The 12,075-nt window shown below is 38.5% G+C and overlaps 1 protein-coding gene across 3 annotated transcripts in view; it reads right to left on the reverse strand.

Annotated features, from left to right (window-relative positions):
* Window positions 1-12,075, reverse strand: part of CDK14 (cyclin dependent kinase 14) — a 273,801-nt gene that overhangs the window by 40,749 nt on the left and 220,977 nt on the right. For all 3 annotated transcript variants that reach the window (XM_063127120.1, XM_063127135.1, XM_063127127.1), the window contains one exon: window positions 10,526-10,672. In XM_063127120.1, coding sequence (XP_062983190.1) covers window positions 10,557-10,672 — 116 coding nt within the window. In that variant the 3' untranslated portion in view covers window positions 10,526-10,556. The remainder of the gene's footprint in view (window positions 1-10,525; window positions 10,673-12,075) is intronic.

The following is a 12,075-nucleotide window of genomic DNA, read 5'->3' on the forward strand; positions in this document are numbered from 1 at the left end:
TTTAAAAAGGCAATTATTAAGTATGCTTCCCTTTTGGTACATGTTTATGAAGTGAGAGTTTTGCAAAAATAAATTCGAATATCTCAAACTGACCAAGTAACAAAAATACAATTTTGACAGTGAACATGATGCCAGATTAAAATATTGACATTTTAGTACAAATAGAAAATGTACAATTGGGTGTTTTCTTTGTATCACTGCATCACTTGGCTTCATAATGTTACTTTTTTTTTTAAACCTAGAGGGAGAATCCAGTTGCTGATTCATGCCATTACTGTATATTATCAAGAACGGTTATCTAGTGATATAGCCCTTTTTAAAGCTGTGCACATTTCTCAAATTCTGTTTAAACCTCATCCATACTTGAATGAAGATCACACGATACTGGGTTGGATCCAGACATTCATACTTAGACTAGACTGAAATGAATGGAATGTTAGTAATGACTAACTTAAGCCTTATTGATTTCAATGGGTCTACAAGTACGACTAAGGGTTGTATCCAACTGTGTCCATCCACAGTGAAAAGGACAACATTGATGATGGAATGGATGCCCCCTCTCCACTGCACACACCCCAAATTGGCTCTAGAGAGTGGGGGGACGTTCAGGAGCAGATTTGGGGAGTCCAGGGTGGAGGAAAGGAAGCAGAGTTCAGTTCATGCAACTTTGAATGGAACCCTGTATCTGGATCTAACCCACTGATTGTAAACTATAAGGGTGTTTACCAGCAGCTTCTACTCATCACCAACAGAGTATTTTTTATTGTGTCAGGATAATGGATATCTGTCCCTTCCCACCATCTATTAGAACTTTTAACTATATTTTATTTTTACGTGAAGATAGAAACAACAGCCTGTATAACAAAGTCATGCAATTTGAATTGGTGCCTAAATATCTCTGCACTGAAAGGCAAGATTCTCCCTGCAGCTAAGAATGTTTAATTCCCCATTAACCTCTGTGGGTGTTGCACACAGTTATCAGACAGCTGAACCGAGTCAGTCCTTAGGGTGTTTAGTTTTCTTTGTTTCATGGACTGCTTCAGTCACTGTACACGATATATCAATATTTCAGTTGTAAATCTTTTAAAAGCTCTTGTTCACAAAACCAATCCTGGCATATAGTGTCAGAGGGCTTTCAACTAACAGTGAATTTTACTTCAGAACTCCACCAAAGCTACAAATGATTTCTTAATTTTGAAATGCTGTAAATTATGCCTCCGAGACATGCCTCTCATGGTTTTTGCTGTCTCTGTAGGTTACAGGCCATGTGTCAGAACTAAAGCCCTCTGCTTTGTCTGGGAATCTCAGTTTCTCCCCTTCAGTGATTCCACCTCCTCCCCCTGGCCCAGACAAAGCCTAGCAAAGGGATCATGTGACACAATAATCCAAAAAAAAGAGGTAACGGTCTATGGGAGAAATGGGATGGTTTAGAATTTCTTTTGCTTTTCCTTTTAGTCATTGTCATTAAGACATTGTCCTCTGTGTATTCAAATGTCATTCCAGACTATCAGCCCACTTCAACTCAAATAGTCTTTTATACTCAGTTTTCTGCTCATTGGCAGACAAAAAAGATTGTTTACTGGGAATCTGCTGCTATCTTAGTATTAACCATACAGTGAACATAGAGCAAGGAAAATTCCACCTTTGATATCCTAAATTCAGGAGCAATCATACAAGGAACAGGGCAAAAAGATGAATTGTGCATAATAAGAAGTTTAATAATATCTGGAATGCTCTTTTAACAGAGATCCTTAAATTAAAATATTATCCATTAAAAAGATAATCCACATAATTGAGGTTAGGCATCCAACTAAAGATGTTTTCCTCTTAGTCAGGTTTACATCTTTATACTAACAAACATTAACTGCACATTTCTTAAAGCAAGGCAAAGGATTAAACTTTCTTTTAATTCATATCCCAAGAAGTTCCTCTTGTCTGCTGCCAAGTATAGCAAGTCAATAGATGTGTGATTTGCAAAGGGACAGTGCATGTTCGGGCTGTGCTGTAGTGTATATAAAAAAATCAAATTCTCTCACTGAGGCAAAGAAGAGAAAATAGCCTGTGGAGTGAAGAAGTTTTGTTTGTTGGTCTTATTCTTCATTAGACGATGCAAAAACTAACTTCGGTTCCAGGAATTTTGAATCTTGTTCTGAAAATCATGACTGCCTTACAATTTATATATTTATTTACTTGTTACATTCACTATTACTCTAAGCAACTGAGAGAGGCACCTGATGCTCACAAGATCTCCATGGAGGTAGTTTAGTCTGTATGAGAGAGAATGACTTGCACAAGGTATCCAGTAAGTTTCATAGTGGTGTGGGGATTTGAGAATGGACTTCCCATGTCCAAGACCAACTGTACTGCATTGCATACCACACTTTCAACAAAGCTGTTGTCAAACTTACATAATCAAACATGTTCACAATATTTACATTCTCGAATATTTTAACCCTTTTGCCTAAAACTTGAGATTTTCTGCAGTTCCACAAAACCCTATAATATCAGATGCAACCTAGAGTGACATATGCATAAGCAAAAATACAGTTTATGCATCCAGTATAATCACAAATGAGAATACATCCATGAATATATTTGGCACCTTTAAATAAAGCAAGCTATAAAAGAAAATAATAACAACAACAACAACAACAACAACAACATGCAGTCAAAATTTCAGTCAGCAGACAGATTTTTCTGCTTGGAGCCAAGAAAAACTCCTGTATGTTTTGTACATGACTGCTCTTCAAATATTCTCTGGTGATAATGTGATTGGAGAAAATTTGTTACATCTGTACATTATGGCATCACTCACACATTATGGAGGCAAACCTTGGGTTAATTAATCTATTATTTGCTATAGTATGTGCCTGTTGTGTGCTGCAGTCATTTTGAATATGCAACATCTGATTGGCCAGATCGGAGGTTATTCCATGAAATGCAAACCTGGACATTATGGGTTAATCCTGGGCTCAACAAACCTCAGTTAACATATGATTAGTTCTTAGACTAGCTGTAGGTTGTTAAACCCATGATTAACCCATAATGTCAAGGTTCACATGTCATGGAATAAACTCTGACTGGGCTGATTGGAGGTTGCATATTCCAAAATGGTGGTGGCACATGACCCGGGCTGCAGTTACATGCGAACCGGGGCTATAAAATGCATTCCCTTACATGTGAAGCCTCAAGATATCACTAATTAGCAATAGAAAAATGCCCCAAATTTATGGATTGTAATCCAAATTGTTAGCATGTAAGGCTGCCTTATTCTGAATCAGACCACTGGTTCATCTGATTCAGTATTATCTTCTTTGACAGTAGCTCTCTAAAATTTCAGTTTGGGGTCTTTCCCAACCCTGCTACCAAATATCATTTAAATGGTTAGAACTGGGGATGAAACCTATGGCCTTCTGCTTGCAAAATATGTAGTCTTATCATTGAGCTATATTCAAAGCAAGCATGGTGGGTGGGTGGGTAGGAAAGGTCTATAAAACGAAGAATTTTAAAATTATCTTTATTTTGAGGCTCTATATCTTTAAACCAATACAAATGCTGCCACCCCATCAGTGGTTTGTGCGTGGATGTGCTGCATTTCACTCAATTTACTTCATGGATCTGTTCGCATGATATGCCATATTAAACTAGGTTTCTTTGTAATTTGCTGGTATAGACTAACATGAATATGCTTCTGGAATTTGATTTGTGCAAAATGTGTTGCATTTTATACTGCTAATACATTTTTATTTAGTTTTCTTTTTAGATTCTTTTACATCCAGATTCTGTACAGCATATTTCTGAAATATTAACAGATTGTTGTCAGATCTTTTAAATGGCCAACCCCAATACTATCTTTATACTTCTATCAACTATCAGAAAAATGCATCACTCTTACTTTTGCTGACCTCTATTCTGTTTGTATACCCACTTACTTGATCAATTGACAGGGACAAGATTGAGCCAAAAGCTAAGTTCTTTCCTCACTGATGTCAATGGGAGAGATTTAATCATGTGGTCTCTTCTGGTAGGCTAGATGATGCCATGAACCTGACCACAAAGAGAGTTTCAAAGAGCTGGAGATATCTAAGAGGTTGCCATGGGTTCATGGCTCCTCAGCACTTGATGCATTGTATATTTCAATATCACTATAGGTGAAGTATAAGAAGTAGTTAGAGTAACTACTGAGTAGTTACTCAGTAGAAGTAATTTCAGTAGCTAATGAAATTAGTTTGCAGTATCATTGGCAGTGATTAATGTAAATACAAGTGTCCGAATAACCAAAGGCCCAGTATACAATAAAGCACTGATGCCAGAAATTCCAAACAAGTTACCACTTAAATTTCTTGAGATGCCTCTGCACCAAATGGGAAGCCATCCTTGCAGACTTCCATACTATCTTGCAAACAAGCATACACTTGTCCTGCACTAGGAAATTTTTGGACTGGCAGGTAGCAGTGGAGGCTGGGCCCATATGAATAAGCGCTATAGGGAACAGAAATGCTGAAAAAGAATTCCCAAATCCAATAGTTACAGCAATCAGGGAGCAAGCTATTTGATGGCCTGCACACTGTGCATCAATTTCATGTAACATAAGAATATTGGACCTGCTAATGGCATCACATCTGTGTGATTTGATACAATGTAGTATTTCATTTACTGCTTCTATTACATTTAACCACAGCAACTAATATAAATCTTGTGCTTCAAGATGACAGTATAGCTGCATTTGATATGCATAGTAATTAGGATATTTTTCTACTGGTTTAATACCTTTGATGCTAACAAAAAAGACAGTAGTAATACATCTTTGAAACCATTTTGCTGCTGACAGTTTGAAATTAGGGCTCTAAAAATGCTAATAGTAGCCAAAATAAAGCAGACTGTGAGATCCTAGATTATTTCCTCCTCTCTAATTTAACATTTTACAAAATGAATGCAACAATTTCAGCTACATTTAACATTGCTGCTATTGGATTGTAAGGCCTGGATTGCTTTCAGCTGCCCACCACAACTACATCATATTAGCCTTTCTGCTAATGCCTATTTACGCAGATATAGCATCAGTGAAATACACTCAATGTTCATAAGTAGACGTAATTTGGAATTTGAACTCGTTCATACATGTTCAATAGTGAAATCTCTACCTTCTCAATTATAACACACACATGCACATATACTATGGTTGCCTCACGTTAAATTTCCGAAGCTATATTTTTAAAAAGCTGGTTAAACATTGTAATGTTTATACTTGTTATTCTTCCCATATAGAAATGTTGTACTTTTATACTAAACTTGGAAATTATAAAGGGAAAATGCCATAGATTGATTGTAATGTTTAATTATATTAACAAGTACAGTATCAAAGTGCAGCTCATTGGTAGCAAGGGTCAGTCTAATAAAACCCATTCATGCAGACTGACTTCACTATAATGACTGAAGTGCTATGACCTAGCATTAGTCAAAACAGGAACAAATGACACAATATTTAAGCTGTTCCAGGCGATTCAACGGCGATGAGACGTAGAGGTTAGAAAGAAACAAGGAGGTAAGGAATTAGAATGACTTTTCAATAACCTTTTGACACAGACGCTGCTGGACTATGGCATCCCCACAGCTTGACTAAAGAAAAGCTTGCACAAATAATGTAGTTACACAGGACTGCTGTGAAAAGTGCCTTACACAGTTTGCAAAGACAGAGGTGAATGGATATACTAGCAAATGCTGCTAAGGAATGGAAAAATATTTCAGTTACTACACACTGCCAATCACATATGAACTAGTCAACAAAGAAAACAGAAACTTCTTTTAATAAGACATCCCCAAATGAAGTTTGGATATTACCACACTAATCCTTTAGCAGTTTTTCTATCGTAGTGACAATTGCACTGCCCACTAAAAAAAAAAAAAGTAACTGGACCTAATCAGGATATTGCACTATGAAAGTGGTACTGCATTTAAATGGCAGGAGCCACACCAAGCAGGATACAGCACTATGAAAGCAGTATGAAAGCATTATATGGTATGTGTCAACGGTCCCCAACAGTTGTCAGTGCACTTCGACACCGCTATAAAGCAGTAGTGTGGCTCCTGCCTTTTATATACCGCTTCCATACTGCTTTTATAGTGCAATATCCTGCTTGGTGTAAATTAGGCCCTAGTAATAATACTGCACAGCCACACATCTCTGCCCACACTTGTGTCAATTTGAAAAGAGAATGGACAAAGCACAGAGTAGCATTCTGAATGAGAAGCAAAACACAGAAGTCCACAATCAAGCTCAGACACAAAGCTTTAGTTAGAAACTCTTCTTATGGCAATCGCATTTCCAGAATGAGATCAAAATAAGGATATTTGTTTAAAACAGTTAATAATAAAAGGCCTTTGTTCTGGAATCTGTATAACCTAATAAACTGAGAGTCTTGATGAGCATGTTTCAGAGCGATTTCCCCTCATAGTTGAGTATAATTACTGCCTGCCCACATGCATACAGCATTAGGGCCAGGATTTTCAAGTTAGAGGATAGGCCAGTGGACTTAAATCCCATCCCATCCCTTTGGACAAATTATCCATGATTTACATAGAAGTTTGTGTACTTCATTTTTTAACATCCCCATCAGAAGGAGATTGCTTCCATTCCAATCATTGAAGATCCTGAGTTGCTCAAAAGCTGTCAGATAAACTCATGGCTAAACAGGAATTTGAACGTACATTTGCCAGAATAATATCATCTGGCAAAGTATGATGATATTAATATCATCATACCTGAATTCTTGATTACGAAGGAGACAAAAGTTGAGTGTAGCCATACAAGTACTCTGGATTTTAGGAAAGCTGATTTTAATAAACTAAGAACTATGATAAGTAAGGTCCCGTGGCAAATTAGCCAAATGAGAAAAGGAGTGCAGGATGGGTGGGAGTATTTAAAAAAGGAAATTTTAAAGGCACAGTTACAAACAATTCCAACAAGGAGAAAAGATAGAAGACAACAGAGGAAACCAATGTGGCTCCACAAAAAGTTTAGAGACGACCTGAAAACAAAAAGGGATACATATAGGAAGTGGAAGGAAGGCCAGGCTACAAAAGAAGAGTACAGACAAGTGGCGCAGAAGGGCCGAAATGGCGTCAGGAAGGCTAAAGCTCAGAATGAGCTGAGATTAGAGAGGGATGCTAAAAGCAATAAAAAGGCTTTCTTCAGATATGTGAGTAGTAAAAGACAGAGGAAAGAAATGGTGGTTCAACTGCTTAATGAGGATGGCAAATTGATAACAGATGACAAAGAAAAGGCTGAAATGCTCAATTCCTACTTTGCCTCAGTCTTCTCCCAAAAGCGGGTCTATGACCCCCCTGGAAAAAGTGAAGCAGAAGTTGAGGGGGCAGGATTACAGTTTGAGATTGATAAACAAATGGTCAAAGAACACCTAATTTCCTTGAATGAGTTCAAATCTCCAGGGCCTAATGAACTGCATCCTAGAGTAATGAAGGAGCTAGCAGAAGAACTCTCAGAACCTTTGTCTATTATCTTTGCAAAATCATGGAAGACGGGTGAGGTGCCGGACGACTGGAGGAGGGCTAACGTTGTCCCTATCTTCAAAAAGGGCAAAAAGGAAGAACCTGGGAACTACAGACCAGTCAGTCTGACATCCATCCCTGGGAAAATTCTGGAGCAGATTATAAAGAAGTCAACCTGTAAACACCTTGAAATCAATGCGGTGATCACTAGAAGCCAACATGGATTTGTCAAGAACAAGTCCTGTCAGACAAATTTGATCTCATTTTTTTGATAAGGTAACCTCCCTTGTGGACCATGGGAACGCTGTGGACGTCATATATCTTGACTTCAGCAAAGCTTTTGACAAAGTACCACATGACATTCTGATTAACAAACTAGCTAAAAGTGGGCTAGATGGAACAACTATTCAGTGGATTCACAGTTGGCTACAGAATCGGACTCAAAGAGTACTTATCAATGGAACCTTCTCAAACTGGGGAGAGGCAATGAGTGGGGTACCGCAGGGCTCAGTCCTGGGCCCAGTGCTCTTCAACATTTTTATTAATGATTTGGATGAGGAGGTGCAGGGAACGCTGATCAAATTTGCAGATGACACAAAATTGGGTGGGATAGCTAATACCCTGGAAGACAGAAACAAACTTCAAAGTGATCTTGATAGGCTGGAGTGCTGGGCTGAAAACAACAGGATGAAATTTAATAGGGATAAATGCCAAGTTCTACATTTAGGAAATAGAAACCAAAGGCACAGTTACAAGATGGGGGATACTTGGCTCAGCAATACTACAAACGAGAAGGATCTTGGAATTGTTGTAGATTGCAAGCTGAATATGAGCCAACAGTGCGATATGGCTGCAAGAAAGGCAAATGCTATTTTGGGCTGCATTAATAGAAGTATAGCTTCCAAATCACGTGAGGTACTGGTTCCTCTCTATTCGGCCCTGACTAGGCCTCATCTAGAGTATTGCGGCCAGTTCTGGGCTCCACAATTCAAGAAGGAGCGTGTCAATTCAAGACAAGCTGGAGCGTGTTCAGAGGAGGGCAACCAGGATGATCAGGGGTCTGGAAACAAAGCCCTATGAAGAGAGACTGAAAGAACTGGGCATGTTTAGCCTGGATAAGAGAAGATTGAGGGGAGACATGATAGCACTCTTCAAATACTTGAAAGGTTGTCACACAGAGGAGGGCCAGGATCTCTTCTCGATCCTCCCAGAGTGCAGGACACGGAATAATGGACTCAAGTTAAAGGAAGCCAGATTCCAGCTGGACATCAGGAAAAACTTCCTGACTGTTAGAGCAGTGCGACAATGGAATCAGTTACCTAGGGAGGTTGTGGGCTCTCCCACACTAGAGGCCTTCAAGAGGCAGCTGGACAAGCAGCTGTCAGGGATGCTTTAGGGTGGATTCCTGCATTGAGCAGGGGGTTGGACTCGATGGCCTTGTAGGCCCCTTCCAACTCTGCTATTCTATGATTCTATGATCTGAGTTTTACATACAAATATCACAGATTGTAACTTTTGCAATACATGGTCTTTAAGCCTCACTGTTTATGTATTTATTTGCCTGCTAAGTAGAACAACAAGTGTATATGATGAAATGAGCTCTGGTTCATAAAAGCTTATGTCACAATGAATCTATTAGTCTACAAGATGCCACAAGACTCCTTTTGAGTTTACCTTATCCGCACTTTAAAATTATCATACATGAAGATGTTCCTTCAAGCAGTTACTAACTTAGTTCATTCAGTCTGTAATTTTAGTGACCCAGTGAGTACGCAAAGGGCTGTTTAAGTCATTATGTTTTTGCTACCAGAATAAAATCGCTTCTCTCTGTAGCGATGGATTGTTTCCCATTTGCACATGTCATTCCCGCTCTCCCAATGCCGTTACAGGATATAGGAAAAACAAGTACATCACATGTATGTTGTCATGTATGAACGATCATGCTGTATAGATAGCATGTATAGAACTGCTATCATTAAATAATAGAGACTATTAGTTTGTGAATAAAAAACACAGGGTTCATCTACACAAAGCAGGATATTGCACTATGAAAGTGGTATGTAAGCAGTATAGAAAAGGCAGGAGCCACATGACTGCTTTATAGCGATATTGAAGTGCACTGACAACTGTTGAGGCCCATTGACACATACTATATACCACTTTTATACTGTTATGTCCTGCTTGGTGTGGCTCCTGCCTTTCATATGCCACTTTCATAGTGCAATATTCTGCTTGGTGTAGATGAGCCCACAGACCGCAACTACTGCACTAGGATTGGACACATTGTTGCTGATGGACTATCAAACTAGATAGATTCCCAAGCATTAAGGTGTTGTTGTTTTTAAGCTGTTTAATTTGGGGAGCGAGAGGTTGGACCTTAGGAACACAAAAGTTAATGAGAGGGGGAAATAATTCCCAAATATATGTTTTGGGTATTAACCCCCCCCCCCCCCAATTCTGCTAATTTTGTGTTATGTTTGCAAACCTTTGGGTCAAACACACTTAAAATTTACTTGCAAGGGCTGATGTGTCACATTAAACAGGTGAAGCTGATGAGCTTCCTGCAGGGACATTGCTTCAAGGAAAAAGCAAGGATTTGCTACTACTCAATGAAGATGTAAACAAGCCATTTCTAAAGGCAGCCTGATTTTTGACATTGTAAGATCTTAAATGGTTTGCTGCAGAGAAACATGTGAAATAATTGGGACAGGCTGACATCTGATGACTTCAGTTTTCAATAGTTACTATCCTTCCAGCAAGCTGTCCTCATTACTTTGTAGGTTGCTTTTAAATCACCACCATCACTTTGCAAGCAACCCCACACTGGCATAAAATTCAGACATAGTTCGTTGCAGCTTACAACAAGCTCGAAAGCAATAAAGCAATAAAAACAATAACCAATAGAAATAGTAACTATACACATAATAAAGTGTTTCTTGGTGTAAACAATGGTTTGTTTCATACTGCATAAGAAAGACAGAACAGCGAAAGTTTTACATAAAATTAACACTATTACCTGAATTGTTTGCAGGAAATCAAAATGCTCTTCAGTGCTTAATGTTTGATAGACCTTTGCCATAAATATTGTTTTTTCCAAAGACTTTCATGCTTTCTCCAGCCTCTGCTTGTAATCTTACATTCGGTACAGAAAAAATAGAAGACACTGTGGGAAAAAGATGGAATTCAGATTATTAGTTTTTTAAGTTGTTAAAGTGGTACGACCCTGTAGAAAGCAACTTCCCTCTCTAAATGTGAATTCTAAAATTTATACAAGCCCACAAAGAAGAAGGAAAAAACAAACGGAAAATTATTTTTAAATAGAAGATGGTGATCTCACTTATGAATCAAAGACAATGAACTCTACTCTTTTGTTATCTGCTCTCTTATTCCAAGTCAGGAAGCTTATGCCATCAGCGTCTAAAGACACTACCAAGGAAGACAGCTTGTTAGGACAGCTCCTTTCCATTTTTACAGGCACTCCTTAAACACCTGTGCAGCATAAGAAGGCAGAAGAAAAGTCTAGGATCTAGTGCTCATGCAATGAGTTTCTAAGAAGCTCGTCTGACTAGGCTAGAGCAGACCAGGCTAATGGTCTGGGAGAGCTCTGCTACTTCTGTTTTATAGTTGTTTTATTTTATTGTAATTTTTGTTTTTGTTTTGCATTTTAAATTGTAAGCCATCTTGAATGCCTTGACAGAAAGGTGGTACCTAAACACAATCAATATCAATAAATAAATACTACCAAGGCCACTTGTTGTGACCAAACCTGAACATATTTTAAGACATATTCTGTTTCCAAGCCTGAAGTCAATACATAAGAACATGCTAGATACATTTTACAGATTATTATTCCCATTAAATACTTTGAAGAAGGAACTTTATTAAGAAAAATAAAGAATTCTTCTCCTGAATAGAATCTCTTTCTCTCTGGGCCATTTCTATTTGTTCCCGTAAAGCAAAGAGATATGGATTATGATTACTAGGAAGTCACATGAACTAGGCCATGTTATTCTGGATTTATCAACTGTGCTTGCCTGAAACAGAACTGTACCTCTCTGACTCTCTGGAATATGTAAAGCAAAAAAAAAAAACTTTCTAAAGCAGGTTGTTTCTTTCAGCTTTCTTGTGCTAATTTCCAGGATTATGGCACCCATCTGCCTACTCGTTCTAAATCTCAACCCCATTAGTTTTCTCCCTCATTCCTTACTTCTTTTCTCCTGTTCCAGCCAGAACTGCCTCTCCCACACCAAGAAAGCAGTCACAACATTATCTTTTGAAATCTGTAAATGTAAGCAGTATACTTGCAAATAAATAAATATTTTCCTTTCCTGATCTTTCCACCTATTTGCCCCAGTGAAACCTGGCTGCCTCCTCTGAAACTGATGCCCTTTCCTTTGAAAGTCTCTCCTCCTCCCATGGAATTCACCCTAAAGTTCATGGTGGTGTTGGCCTTCTCTCCAAATTCTGCAAGTTCCCGCCCCGGCCCATCCAATTCTCATCCCACTGCTTCTTCACCTTTGAAGTTCATTCTGTTTGAGACTATTCCCCCTTCAACTTTCATTTCAG

Source organism: Elgaria multicarinata, chromosome 1 (assembly GCF_023053635.1).
Source record: "Elgaria multicarinata webbii isolate HBS135686 ecotype San Diego chromosome 1, rElgMul1.1.pri, whole genome shotgun sequence".
In the NCBI taxonomy this organism is placed as follows: domain Eukaryota; kingdom Metazoa; phylum Chordata; class Lepidosauria; order Squamata; family Anguidae; genus Elgaria; species Elgaria multicarinata.